Raw genomic sequence first — 15,526 nt, 5'->3', positions numbered from 1 at the left:
ATACTCAAAACCCAGTTTTGAGTGCACAGTCCTTAGTAACCTGGTCCAACTGACCCTGCTCCGAGCAGGCAGGGTGGACTAGACAAACTGAAAGTCCCTTCCAACCTCACGGGTTCTGCGATTCATTTTTTGCCACTGCAAAGTAAGCTTTACCCCCTCTTTCTTCCTCTTCATACCAGCGCTTAAGGTCCTAAGAGCAGTGAAAATAACGTGAATAGAGTTAAGTGTCATGCTACTATACCTGACAGCTCTGAAAACCTACAGGAAAAAAGAAAGGAAGACTAAAAGAAAATAACAGAGGAAAGCTACAATACTAGTTATTAGTTTTGCACAGAGCTTGTATTTTTCATAAGAGAAGCTCTCAGGAGTATATTACAGAAACTAGCGTTAAGAAATTTTACAACCTTCTCTCAGGAACTGCCAAATTAAAGCAGCAGGTGAAAAATATGTTAAGAAGGTAATCCAAAAAAGATCAAAAGTCTAAAAGTGGTAAAAGATAGTTTCAAGAAACCAAAACTAAACACAGAAGAAAACAGAAGTCACAGAAAACCCACAGAAATAAAGGAGAGAGAAACAGAAACAACAAGAAGAAAAGGTTATTCAGTACAAAGAACATTAGAAAATCAGAGAAGCAGATCTGCCAAATTTCAAAAGAACTCCCTCTGAAAAAGTCAGTAGCTCCTTCCCTACCTAGCCAAACGGATGTGGAAGCTTACAAATACTTTGTTATCCAAATCCAACATAAATATCAGCCTAAAACCTCCTAAATGAAACCCAGTAAACTCAATCTTATCCTTGCATTCCAATCTGTTCCTGCATCCAATGATAGTCAGAAGTAGTATTTTTGGTAAATATGCACAGTTGATAAATGCTAGAAGAAAGTAAGCATAGCTCATGCAAGAATTAGCTTGGTTCTAAAAGCAAGAGTCCTTCCAAGCACAATTGCTGCTGAAAATCAACTGAAATAACTAATATTAAAAAAGCAAACTTTAAGAAGTGATCTTTACTAATTCAGTGAAAGTTTAAGCACCCTACTATTTCTTTAAGCACAGAAAATGTGATGCTATAGATATACAAACAACATAGCACATGGGTACTGGCTCAAAAGCTGATATTCCTCTAACAGTCTGAAAACACTTATTGTCTCTAAATACTTACAGTACACTCTTGCATCTCCTGTTCCTTAGTTGCCAGCCTCATCACCAGAATATTTTCTCTTCGAGCAGACTCTTGCTGTTGCTGTTTCAACTTCTCTTCAGATTCTCTCAACCCCGTCACATCATTAGCTAATACAAGTAGTAACACACAAAAAGCATGTTTTATAGCACCCTGTCATGAACAGATTTTAAAGACAGCTAAAAGAATCTAAAAACAAAATTCATAAACAGCAAGAGAGTCATAAATAAGCATGACTATAATAAGCATAAAAAAGAAAAAACAAAGTATCGTTAAGTCTTAGAAAAGCTTAACAACACTATTTTAAAAACATCTTTCTGATCCTTCCTTAAGACTTACTAAACTTTTGTAAATCTTTCCATGTTTATATAGGAAATAACTTTTAAATTGCTTGCTTAACCAACTACTATTCCTACTTGCAGTCTGAAACTCAGGAAGTTGGAACTGTCCTGCTATCTATAAGAAATGTTGAGGCCAGGGTGGGGGAGGGGGACAGTCTACACTCTGGCAAAAAACAACCCACAGTCTGTAAAACTGCCATTTGTGGTCAATCCTCAAACTGGTCTCAACACTCCATGAGTAAACAGTAAGACATTCAAGACCTTCAGGAATGGCAGTTCAGTCACAACTAGAATTCTTCTGATCCACGAACATTTATGAAAGTTTATATAGGAAAGATGAGAGAAGGCAGCACAGCGCGTTTCCAAATTACTCAAACAGGAACACATGCAAGCAGCCTGAGACAAACAGTATACATTCACTCTGCAACTTGTCATGTATAAAATGACGGGAAGTTGGAATAATTAAGGTTTTATTTTTTCTCATTACTTGAGAATGATCGGCTGTAAATGTAAACTAAGAACATCACAAATTGCTTCAGGACAATTATTTCTAAATAATTCTTTGCAGATAATTCAGTAATACTGACTACGACAGCCTGTATTAGAGTTTCTAAAACTGAGAAACTAGGAATGTTAAAACAACTTATTTATCTATGTTAGGACAGTTTGAGATTAGAATGAAATCAACTGCCTACATTTGCTATATTTTAGTCTCTCCAAAACCCAAACATTATAGGGTGGCAGTAGGAGAGGGATGTACCAACAGAGGAAAGAGAGAGGACACCCAGTTGCACTGACAGAAAAATACCCTTCAAACTCAGTGGTACTCAGTCTTTTAGACTGAAAAGGTGAGCAGAAAACAGGAAAGAGGCCATCTCTAGCTGCCAACACAATTTTTAAAAGTGACTTAGGATTGGTGATTCAGTCACTTCCAGAATGTATCCAGCTTTACCCATCTGAGAGTAGGATGCTTTTTCGCCATATTCTCTTTTGAAAGACTGAAGGACGGACCAAGTTTTAAAGACCACGTAAGACTGACAATCAAATAGTTAATTTGCCTAATCAGATCAAATGTTACTTGGGGACTCATTTTAAGACTTTTACATCAACAAACTATTCCCCCTCCCATGTGGTTTACAGTCCTGTGAGACTGCTGAAGGCACAAACATTCATGAAGTATTTTGGCAGAGAGTAACATTTCATTTCTAATGGAAAAGTCCTGAAAATGCACCTATTTGTGGGGTTTTGAGACTTTTTTTGCCCTAGAAGTCTGGGTACAGATGGTCCTACAGATGCAAAAATAGACTTTTTAGAAGCTGTGTAAGATCTGCAAAGGAAAACAAGCAGCTGAGAAAGTTGGGAAAGGCTGAAAACTTATACTAGAAAAACCAGGGACTTTTTTTCTGACAAACAGCTGACATATAGACTATTATCTCTTATTTCTAACAGTTCTAAAAAGTACAGACATTACTTGAACACTCTGCTTTATACAAACATTCAGGTAACTTGTACCATTTTGAAACTCGGCTAACTTACAATTAAGGTCTGTGTACTTGCCCTCCAGAGCTTGTACGTATGCTTCATACTGTTTCCACCTAGTGCAGAGACAAAGAGAAAAAAAGAATTTTCTGAAGCTCAGTTTATTAAATCAAGGCATCTCATTCCTAAAATTTCAGAGTATATATTCATACCATAATCAGAAAATGCAAGAGGGAACTACACAACTACAAAAAAAGCCAATTCCAGTTTTTAAAAAGTGGCTTTTAATCATAGAAATAGTTTAATCCACTTTACATCTCAAAAGGATAAAAAGGTAGCTGTGCGTTACAACACTTAAAATTGACATCTTAAAACTTACTGTAGTATTTTGGACAAACATTGGGATCAAACACTTATTACTTAGTTATCTGTGTAAAAGACCTGAGATACATCTCATTCTCAAAGCAGAGCAATTCAAATAAAATTCTGTAACAGACATCATAATACAAAGACAACATTTAAGTCTGTTACCAAGTGAACAACAAGACAAGCAGAAGTGTATTACAATACACTAGAATTGGCAGTCTACGTTAAGTAATTATACCACCTCATTGAAATTAAGACCATACTCTGATTATATTCATCAACCAGAAGCCAAATAGTTTAACAACTCTTTGAAGGCATGTTATTTAAACAATCCATCCACAGTCAGAAAACCTCACACTTAAGGGCAGCACTACATTTGATACAAACCATCAAACCAGTAGCAAATAAAGTCTGCAGTAAAGCTTAGCACGACGTGCCTTACCAAAGTTCACAGGATGGTGTTTTGGGGGGTTTTTTGTTTGTTTTTACAGTAGCACTTTGCTCTTAACTGTGTGTCTTCCTCACGATGGCACAATTCCACATCATGAAACCAATTCATCTAATAGCTTACCACTACAGAAGGGGAAGGTTACTGTTCCCTCCTCCTAACTACCCTTTCCCCCAACACCTATTTTATGCCAAACGCATCATAACTGCTGTATTTTAACTCCCTAACATACAACACCACTATCTCAATCAAAACTATATAATCTAACTCTAGATCATTTTTGACCATTTAGTGAATTCAAACAGCTCACTGAAGAGTCTAAAAAGCATCAGATCTGTAACAGCAAGTGAGATCACATCACTGGGAAAAGCAAAAGTAAGCACAAGATCTCTTCCTTTAGCAGCACCAAAATTTTGCATCTCTTCAGCTGAACATGAAATCAGCATCAATCAACTCTCTCTTAAGCTCTGTAGAAGAGAGCAGTTGTATTCCCACTTAACCCTTAAACTTATCTCTTTGCTCTAAAAAGAACACGGTTAAAACCAGAAGTTTCACCGTTTGACAACTAAAGTTCTATGCTAGTTCAGGAGATTTCAATCCCCAAAAGTAAAACTGAAGCAGTCTACTAAATAGCAAACCCAGAAAGAAAGAACCTAATTTTTACATGAAATAATTACACGAAATACAAGAGTTGGTCTTCAAATACAGCTGCAGGATTGACTTCTAAATTACATCTCACAGCCTGAAAACAGTAATTCTGTCAAAATCGTGACACATACATACACACCCACCCATAACAGGAGCTACACAAAGAGCAAGTGAAATGAAGACCTGAAACACAAGTTAAGTACACGTGACAGATCATCACTAGAAAACAAACCACTTAGCCCGTGGTCACCAAGAATGTCAGATGTAACACCTCTAAGTCACCTCTCAACAACTGCTAGTGTTTAAGCAAGAACTGAATTCCTGGAAAAAACCCTAAGTACACTAGGCCATGTCATGGATTGTTCAAGTCATGTGCGTGCCAACTCTTCTAGAAACAGGATTCTTCAGACATAATGTTTTGTCAAAAACCTGGCAAAGACTGTTGCAGTTCATCTTCAAGCAAGTTTACGAAGTTGTACAGAATAAACTTGTGATCACCAGTGACATAGTCAGAACTCTTCAACAATCAAGCCACCAGTTTTAAAACTTGAACTTTTTCTACCACAGTAGCTCTAATTTCACACACATGCACTGTCTCAATTTTGCTACAACTACAGAAGATCTCAGAAGCAATTTTCTCTTCTAGCAATTGAGCTGGTTTTCACCTCACTTCAGGCAAACCAGAAAGCTAGCAACTACAGAGACAGAAATCAGACACAGGCTTATTCCATGCGATTAAAAAAGAAATAATTAAAACAGACAATCGAATAGACTAAAAGCATCAAACTAAAACCTGAAATAAGGAAAGTTTAAAACATTCACATTAATGAAGCAGACCACTCTTAAAAAACTTTGACTCAGGAAAATAAGCAAATATGTTGGTAGGCCCATACTGAAAGTGGACTGATTCCTTTTCAATCAAACTTGCAGTTGTGATTCTTCATCTGATGTGTATATATTTTTGTAGTGATCTCAGTAATTCTGAGGACTAACATATCAAAATGTTTACCAAATATATTAACAAGACAGTTTCTCAAGAACATTCATGAAACCAAGTTAAAGGAAGAAAAAACAAGATTTTCCTTTTTTTAATATATATACTTTGACTCGTTTTAGGTATTTTAAAAACAGTTTTGTGACTGCGCTGATAATTTAGTTTTCACTGAAGTGTCTATTAACTGACTTCAGACTTTAAACACCTTCTGTAATTAAGTTAAGTCTCCTCTTATAGTAACTTTTCCTGTTCAGTGCCTTTAATAATCTATTTTCCTAAATAGTCTTTCCAGCTTATTTCAATCTGATTGTCTTCCCTTGTTTACAGTAGTAGCACAGATCATTAACAGAGGGAATTGAAGTGGAATTCTGATCTTTGAAAAGCTGAAGTTACAAAGTTGTAGCTTCTGAAGTTACACAAAAGAAAATAAAAAGGAAAATAAAGAACTATGACAGAAAATAGCATTTAAAAAAAAAGATGCTGAAGATCATTGACAATATTTTTAGCACTCCAACTCTGAACACTGTTAACTCATATCTGTTTATTCCTTCTTCTCTGTTTATTATGTCTACACTGGTCAAGATGACCAGATGATACTACAATCAAACAGCACAGGTGTAAAACTCTCTATTTCTAGGTCTCAAATGACTACATGAACAGTGTTTGAGTCTGTAACACCATTCTCTAAATGAAAAATTCTCACAAAAAATGTTTTTACCTGAATAAAAGGGTAGTATTTCCAGATGCACAACTTTGGTCTTACATTGTACAACTGAATCTCCATGCATAACAGTTCTGCTTCTATACTTTTTTCCAGTAATATGGACTCCCAGCTGCTGACATGCAAGGCTGAGGTGAGTATGCATTCCCATTACACAAATCTCACATTCTAAGTTCTCATGCAGAGCTTGAAAGAGGTGACAAGGACAGCAAGCTTGTGGAATGCTGTAATGATGCCTTTGATCAGTGATGGAATCTCAGCCATGCCTGTGTTGAAACTAGGCAGCAGAAGCTGAGGCTAACCTAGCAGTGGATGTAGTATCACCTAGAAATCCCAGCTACCAAGCACAACTCCAATACAGTCCAAGGGTTCAGAGATACAAATTAAAAAACACAACCCCCAAAAAAGCCATACAAAAAACCACAAAAAAGCAAGTATGATCTGAAGCCTCCATTAGGCCCTACTGCTATCAGGAAATGGTTAGAAAAAGCCAACTCATGGATGTCAGTTTATGTCACAGAATAGTTCTTTATTTCAGATCCAGTTAGAAACTTTAATGCAAACTCTATCCAGAAATATTGTAATCCTCTGCATAAAAACACACAACTTCCCCACAGGACACCAGAACACATTAAAGACCTCTGATAAATTATGAAAGTTTTCATCTAAATAGCATTCCTAAAAATTACATACTTCAAACGTTTTCCAGCTAGCTCACTTTACAGGCTCTTCAGGGAAAAGATTTTTGCCCCTAAATACATTCTAAAGTTCAGTAAAAGAAACATTCAAAAAAACCCGTAGTGATACAGAAATATTCCCCCCCTCAAATTATGTCAGAATGGAAATTTGAAGATTGCTACTAGCGCATCTTCAGCTACAGGAGGAAAGCATTCTCCTCTGGGGAACTTTTTTGCCTTACTTGAAGATATATCCCTTCTACCAGGTTTCATCTACACATAACAACTGGATTAAACTTTTTTTAATAGGCATAGGTAAAATCAACACCTTCCAGTTTTCAGTTAAAGTATTTAAAAATTTGCACATACTTTCAAAAGCTTCTTTAAATAATCCAGTGATTTATAGAAACTCACTGGCCAGACCTTAAGTCTGAAGCATTTCTTCCCAAGATCCAAGAAAGAGATAGTTCTCTTCACACTTGTAATCTGAGAGGTGCACTGGTTTAAGCAAACGGGAGAGTTGATTTCCTTGCCCCACGTTGCCCCTTTTGGTACATCTGCTCATCAGTGAACTGGAGAGGGGAAAAAAGACAAAGGCTAAAAGCCAGCTTTTTTCTCCCATCAGTTTGGTTTCGGCTCAATATTGGCCTCTCGATCTGTTTAGTAGTTCATGTCAGTAATCTGACGGCTAAACACTGACAATCTGAAGAGCTTCACTAAAGTGCTACTTGGAAAGGCACTAAAGAACAGACAGAGCTGTACACAGTACTAGGAAGACAGTCCTGAATCCAATTTACATTCAAGGGGTCACTTACAGTCTCACAAGAACTGGAAGGTAACTGAGCAGCATTATGTAGGCTAATTAATTCTCTTCATTCTCCAAAAATATTAAGCAGACTTTAAGACTCCATGGCTTCAAAATATCTCTATAAATACCACTATTTTTCTTGGAGCATTTTTAATGCTGAGCTTTGGGGTTCACTTTTTCCAAGAATAAATGATCAGCACTTAGGGGATTGGGCACACACAGCATTGCACCAAAGCCATTCCAAAAGTGACTGGCTATAAGTCTATGTTGATCGAAGTTCAGTAAAAGCACTGTATTTCCTCAGAACTGCTTGTGCAAATCAAGGTGCTTCAGTGTTTCACAGACTAACCACCAGGCTAAACAGTCAGGGCAATACTGATCAGGTTTTTGGCTATGACCCACAGAGTGCTTTGTCATTCTGTTCTTGGCTCTTCTTTCTTCACAGAAGCTCCTCACGGTCAAGCTAAGTAGCTAATGTACTGAAGAAGGGAGGGGAAAGATGAAGGAGGTAAGTCCACAGCAACAAGTAATGAGACAAGCAGAAATTCCCAAAAGGCCAGACTGTAAGCCTTCTTGTTGATCCTGCTCACGTTTAGTCAACAGAAGTTAAAATGAGCAAACCTAAATTATGTACTTCATGGAAAAGAACAGTGAAATTGGTATTCATGGCACAAGAACTGACAAAAAAGAATTAACATTTTCTACATATGCATTTTATCAGTGCAATTGTACAGCGATGATGATGTATTACCTAAAAGACCAAAAGCAGATGATACATGTCCGTATCTTAAAAAGCATTTGTCTCACCAAAGCATGAACAAAAAAACCACATTACAAATCTTAAGAAAATCCAGTAGCGGTCAACACATGCTTTGCAATGTCTGAAAGTAGTAGAGAGGTCTTTGATTAAAATATGATATACATGTAATAGTGTTTTATTTCATTCCAACCTACAAACGAAGCCAGCAGTTAGTATAGTAATCGCTAGTTTTACATGAAATCACACTTAAAGGTGAACTTACTATAAATCCATTAAATATGCACCCCATTCAAACAAAAACACAACAGTGCTCATAGGACTGCTTAATGCAAACAAATAAAATGGACATGGCCAAAGTGGCATTTAAGTTTCCGCTTCTGGGTATAATGGACACTTACTCTCCTTAAATCAATCAAATTGCCTTTTTGAGAGCTGAAGTTGCTTTGTCTACACTAAGAAAAAGGTTTGATAGCAACACAGCTGTCATTAGCAAATTCCCTCCTGTCTCTTCATTAACACAGTTTAGCTGCTGAAGTACTTTACCTCCTTGGGTGTATTCCATCACATTCTCACTTGAATATATGCTTGAAATTATCTCCTCTATGGTGGCAACTAATCATTGCAAATTACAGAAACTGGCTACAGCTGGAAGCCTTTTTTTGTTTTTACACTATCAATCAGAAAGCAAGTGGCACAGAATCTATGCTTCGATACTTTGACAGGAATTTTATAGCTGGAAGTAAGGGCATAGCTTTACAGACTTAGGAGTTTGCTATTCCCAAGGATAGTATCAAGTACAGAAACTTTTCTAAAAAGGTTCACAAGGCCTAAACCACTTAACATCAAAGAAGCATTTTTTCCTACTGTTTAAATACATTATCCTTTACTACCCAAAAGACTAGCTACTCAGAGGAAGCCAGAAACCAATTTTAAACACATGGAGCCAGACTATGTTGACTCCCCCAGAAAGAACCATCACCCCAGAAGTAGCTGGCAGGATAGTTTGCCCAGAAGAGGGAGCAGCTGATCATATACATTAAGTGTTGCACTTGTATCCTCATGTTTCTACATAATTTAGTCTTTGTTCTATGAAATAGCAGTATTTAACTTGAGAGACCCTAATAATGCTAATAACTTATAGTGTACAAAAAGCCAAGAGTTAAAAGTTCACCAAAATGCACACACAAACTACTCTAGCAGATAAACACATGACCCACAGATGCCTAGTTTAGTCAGCTCCTTGTTTACAAATCAGGAAACTCAGGTATAGGGAGACAAATGGCTTGGGTCAGTTTCTTTAAGCAGGTGGTCTGCATGATAGGATTGCCTATTATTTTTTCCATGGTGACACTTAGCTTTCTAAAAGGTGAAAAAGATGGCCAGGCTCTTCTTTATGCAAGTTCTAGGCAATGAAAAATTCATTTTAACATTTTACTGTTAATATCTTAACATACTGACACAGAGACTGCATATTAAGAAAACCTAAAACTTAATGTAGGAGTAAGGAGTTGACATTTTTCTGATGTTTAAAAATAACTTGCTGTCTAAGAAGGAATGTAAGCAACCATATCTCCTAAAGTTACAAGTGAAGAAAAAAACTCCTACAAACTATTGTTCAGGATTTTGTCTCTTTCAAAAAAGTGTTTCCCCCCCAACTATGTATAAAAGTATTAGAGACAAGATGAAAACTTTACAAAAGAGATGCGTCATAAAGAGGATAAAATAGTTTTTAGAACAAGGATGTTAAAAACAGTGCAAGAGGGAGTTCACACATCTTCCATTAGAAGTTCACTAAAATGTTGAGATGGAAAACTGCTTTTCACTTTACCTTAGGATGAGCTCATCTCTAGGTAAAACCTTAAAATCTGCTTCACTAAGGCGAACCTATGGAACAAAAGGAAAAACACAACTTAACAAGCTGTCATGATTGGGGGTGGGGGGGTGGGGTGGGTGTCACAAGTATTTTTAAACGTACCTTCTTTGGCAGAGGTTCTTCATTCGTCATTGTGAACTCTGAAAGGAGAGGAAAAAAAGGTGTTTTATTTAGTATAGTTACTAGGGTACATGAAATACTGAACAAGTCAGAAACTTGTACTTCTAGCCTTATATTTTTAATTTGTAATATTAGACTACTGAAATATTGATTCCACACAATGCAGAGCCAGAGTACAAAACAACACTATGACAAGTTTGCTGCTGTAATCTAGATACAAAGGCAACAGATGCATTTTTTCTAAAAGTTAACCAGAACTTTCTTTAGATGTCTGAAAAGCCTGTCGGTAATCCATTCCTCCTATTTAACTAAGCAAAACCACCCAACTTTGTCCATATTTGTTTAGATCAAACTGACATTTCTTATGTGCCTACATCTATTTAACACTGTATTTTACAAGGTAGAGGATAATCAGGGTCTGAGGAAAGCAATTTATACTACTACCTTCAGTATCTCTTCAGATTAAAAGTAAGTAATTTCTGAACACCACCACTAACATTTGTGTTATGTCAAAATAATATGTTCCTTCAAGTACTTATTCTTTTAAGATTCTAATAAACAGGAAGTATTAAGCAGTTATTTTAAAACCCTTGTCAATATTTTTAGGAAAAGTAAGATGTCAAATAAATGGCTTGGATACACAAAAGAGGAATTGAATTTGACTGCATTGTGCTAGGTTAAATATACACACTTCCTTGAGTTACAGGACATGCTTCCTTACCTCAAAATGATAATACATAATATTTTCTACATTAAAACTACTATGATTGTATCAAAAAAATTGAGTCCACAAAGATTACAAGCATATAAGTAACAATGAATGCAAGGTTTGTTAGAGGCATGCATCTTTGTAATATGCTTTCCAACAGAAAAGTTGCACGGAATATTAAGATTTGACAAGCTTGTAAAGCAGCTGCAATGCACATATACCAGGGGAAGATGTGTCAACTCCTTGGTTGTGAACACTTAGCTTCACAAAAACAATGGTCTCAAGCAGTTAAAAAAACCCTTTATTTTCTCAAAAAGACTTCTACAGACTACCTTAGGTATTTTCACAGCGACACCCAATGAACTAATTTAACTTTTCCAAATCCTAAGACAAACAAATCCTAAAATTGTTTGTCAGTAAGACAAATACAGAGCAAATTAAGTAGAGCCTCTAACGTAGCATAGAACCTACGCTAGCCATTGAGAAATAGAGAGCACTCTACCAAACACGGCCCTGGTTAAAAAATAGAAGAAAATTAAAAAAAAAAAAAAACAAAAACCCCACACCAAGTACAGTGCACAGATGGAACAACTTCCAAGCCTTTCATAAAATAAAAACTGACATTAGAACCCACAGAAGGGTTTCCAAAAACATTCAGTAGAAGCATCTCATGGATGAATGGCAGCTTCCTGTTCCTAGTCTTAGTAACACACAGGCACCTAAGTGCTTCCCTAGCCTAAGAAGCCCTCCCACCCCCACCACCTTCCCTCTTGCACAGAAGTTACTCAAGCATTCTGCTTTAACCTCTGGATGCAGCTCCTTATTTGAGACTGATTTAGGAAAAAACATACCTTAAATATATTCAAGCATAGGAGGCTATCAATACAAACTGCCACTGCCCAACTCAGTCATCCAAAATAACACATGATAACTTGAGATCACAGGGGGAATGCTCGTGACCCCTGTATTTAGGCTGTCTACCTCTCCCACTATAATTTTTTAAAAGATTTTTAGAATCTTTTAACTCCTTCAGTGTTTGGAAGCAGTCTTGAAGATCTCGGCCAAATTTAAGTTCTTGACAGAGAGAAACATGCTTCTCAGATGTCCCACAAAACTACAGCTAACACTGATTAAATCATGCACAGATGATGTCAAGTCATTATTTATGTGTTCCTCAGAAAAGTACCGGAAGCGTACAAATACCAAAAAAGGTGAGTTTGGCTCACTTGGCTTGTGAACACTGCAGCAGCATACAACAAATATAAACGCTTGATTGCTGCCACAATCATGACTGAAAGAAATCAAAAGGCTGATGGGTAGTCTAAGGATAGTCTACCTCATATGTCCAGACTCAGTTCTCTACAGCAGCACCAGACCTGGCTGCTCTAAGCCACCTCTTGCTTTCAGACAGGAGCGCAAAGTGCTGAAGACTGAGGTTACAGGCCACTGCGTTACAGAAATTACTGTCTTACTGTCACCTACTATCGTCTGTAGTGATAGAACAGCACACTAAAAAAAACTACACTAGCTAAAAATATTCTACAGGTTATTTTGGAAAATCTAGGTTGATCACATCTACAGATAAACACTAGCGCTCTTTCTATGTGTGTAAATCTCACCTCACTACTCCCATGCAACAGCTTTTTTGGCACCTACAGTAACTTATCAAAAGCTTAGATATTTATTACTGCTATATATTTCTACCATTGTGCTCAGTGTTTTTCAGAAACATTAAGAGCATCAGGCTGACTACATCAGTTGTCAAGTGATTTGCCTTAGCTTTCCGTTCATTAACGGATGAATTTGTATGCTGAAGACAGTAACATTACAACTGAAACATTCGTTCTTTGAATTTAACACAGTAACTTCTCAAGTACTGTGCAGCAAGAGGTGCTTCTCATCACTTGGCTCTCCTCTGAAAGAGGAGATGATCTCTCTCCTACGGAGATCAGAAATATTTTGCAAGAGCATGACGAAGTGCCATTTTCTACAATGAAAATAATCAATGAAAACAACATTCCTGTATAACTGACTGGAATTAACACGATTATATTTTGTGATTTATATGATGAACAGCTTAACTGTACTATCCTAACTAAGCACTTTCATGATTTTGGGGAAACGATGGCTGCTACACACCACTCCTGCATATCTGCCCCTGGCAACGAGCAATATAAAACCGTATTCCATACTTAAAATAACACTGTCATGGGCACTGGAAGAATTTTTATGTAATCTCATCATGTTTTAGGCTTTTATGGCACCTAAAGTATGACGAGAGCTGAAATGGGGAAAGTGCATTATTAATTTTGGAACTACAGTAGTCTGTACACCTTTTACTACAATGTTTAGAAAACATGCTATTTAAGGATAAAAAAAACCTAAGGAACAAAGTAACTAACCATTATCAGGTATGCTGATTTACTCGTTACACCTGAAGTGACTGCCAGTTATTTTAACGATATGAAAAAGAGTTCCACGGGGGAAACCCCGGCATAAGCTCCAGGCTCCCGAAAGACGGAAAAAAGCTTCAAAAATAACACTCTGACTGGGCAGATTTCTTACTCGCCTCAGCAACCGCGGTCTGAAGTCGCGTCCCACGCCCCCCCCGAGACGGCGAGGCCCCGCCGCACAGCCCCGCCTCCTGCGTGGAGACCCCGCCGGCGGCGAGCCAGGCGCAGCTGCAGGCCGCTGACCGGCCGGCTCGCCGCAGATGCTTGACAGACCCCGTTGCTGCCGCCGCCGCCCCCCGCAAGCTCTAGCACTGCCGCCCCACCGGGCCGCCCTCCCTCGTCTTCAACAAGGGAAGACAGCAACGCGTCTCCCGCGCCCGGGGGGCGGCGGCCGTGCCCGGGCGTGGCTGTTGCTGAAGGCTGGGGGAGGAGGATCCCAGCGGAGCAGCCAGGCCGGGCTCGGGGCCTCGCACAAAATGGCTCTAAGTGCTTCCGCTCCTCCCCCCGCTCGAGGTGAGGGATGGAGCCGCCGCCACCGGGCTTTGGCGCCCCGGGACGGCGCGGTGCCCGGTCCCTCCCACGGGCCCCGCTACCTCCCGCGACGGGGGAGACGGCGGTGCCAGGGAAGGGGGCGGGCGGGGAGGAGCGCTCGCGCGGCCACTCACCTCCCGCCCGCGGTGCGGAGGCCTCGCTCTCCCAGCACTCTAGTTGCCTGGGCCGCACCCGTCACATCGAGGGCGAAACACCGCCACCGCTCACGCCTGCCGCCACCTCTGCACCCACAACCAGCTCTACGGGGACCGCCGCTCCGGAGCCGAGGTCGCCGCCGCGTCCCCCCGCCCGGGCTCCCTCGCGCGCCGCTCCCGCGCGCTCTTTATTTGCGGATTCTCTGCGCTACAAAATGGCGCCCAAGGAGGAAATGAGCGCCCGGCCGCCCCGCCCACGGGCCGCCCCCCACGTCAGGGGTGGGGGGCTGCGCGCGCAGCCAGTGCGGGGCGGCGGGAGCCGTCGCAGTGGCGCGGCGGGGCGCGGTAGGGGGACGCAGGCAGCTGCCGGGTCGGCCCCGGCCCGCTTGTGGGGCTGCCGGAAGGCGGTGTCGGGGTGCTCCTGCCTTGCTGGTGCGACGGCCTCCTGGGGTTGCTCGAGCGTTGATTTAAAGCCTGCCAGTTAAACAGGCAGAGGGGCGGGGCGGGGGAGAGCGCAGCGAGGCATCCTGGGGCGGGCGGAAGGATACGGGCGCTGCGCGTCCGCCTGCCGCTGGGAGGCGACGCCGGCCGCTTCCTGCTGCCGCCCCCGAGCGGGATGGAGGGTGCGGGGCCCTTGTGTCTTCGCGCCCCACGGGCGGCGGGGCTGCGCCTCAGCCTGCGCTTCCGCACGGCCTCGCCCGCGCAACCGGCTGACGGGGAGCGGCGGCGGCAGCCCGGGGGGGGCCGCCTGGGAAAGCTGCTTGGCGCCTTCTCGGAAGGCTGACGGAAAAGATGGCATCTCTAGGAAGGAGGATGGCGCCTAGCAGTTAATAACGTGCAAGATGGGCGCCGGGCTTCCCAGGCTGACTTCTGTGGCTTTCTGCCTGTCTGACAGGTCGGGGACCGGTCGTTTTCACTCGGATAGACCGAGCTCAGCGGTATCTGTCCACGTCAGCGTCATCAATCGACAGTGAAGGAAAAAGTAGTTCTATTCCAGCAGCTTCCAAAGAAACTAAACTTCCGTTTCAGCATTTGGGAAAATAAAGAATAAGGCATACTCTTTGCCCTTAATTGCAGTCTAGCACTGAGCTGCTACTTTAAAATCAAATTTATCTTTCTTATCTTGATTTCTCAAGCAATGTTACTAGGACAAGTGAATACGTTCCCTCTTGGCAGGCAGGTCCTAAAGCTTCTGTAGGTTAAATTAGTCTTGTCAGCTGGGTTGTGCAGGTGTAATTGATTGTTACTCACTACATCGCTGTTGCAG

The 15,526-nt window shown here is 40.5% G+C and overlaps 1 protein-coding gene across 2 annotated transcripts in view; it reads right to left on the bottom strand.

The window, feature by feature from the left end:
* WTAP (WT1 associated protein) overlaps window positions 1–14,311 on the bottom strand; it is a 28,177-nt gene extending 13,866 nt beyond the window's left edge. For both annotated transcript variants that reach the window (XR_009484507.1, XM_059830229.1), the window contains exons 1-5: window positions 14,239–14,311; window positions 10,394–10,431; window positions 10,247–10,302; window positions 3,054–3,112; window positions 1,159–1,286 (exon numbers count right to left, since the gene is read on the bottom strand). Coding sequence is in view for 1 of the 2 variants with exons in the window: in XM_059830229.1 (XP_059686212.1) it covers window positions 1,159–1,286; window positions 3,054–3,112; window positions 10,247–10,302; window positions 10,394–10,423 (273 nt within the window). In the remaining variant the exon portion in view is untranslated. The remainder of the gene's footprint in view (window positions 1–1,158; window positions 1,287–3,053; window positions 3,113–10,246; window positions 10,303–10,393; window positions 10,432–14,238) is intronic.
* Window positions 14,312–15,526: the final 1,215 nt, after the last annotated feature.

Source organism: Gavia stellata, chromosome 2 (assembly GCF_030936135.1).
Source record: "Gavia stellata isolate bGavSte3 chromosome 2, bGavSte3.hap2, whole genome shotgun sequence".
Lineage (NCBI taxonomy): Eukaryota > Metazoa > Chordata > Aves > Gaviiformes > Gaviidae > Gavia > Gavia stellata.
This window is presented reverse-complemented; position numbering and strand designations above follow the sequence as displayed.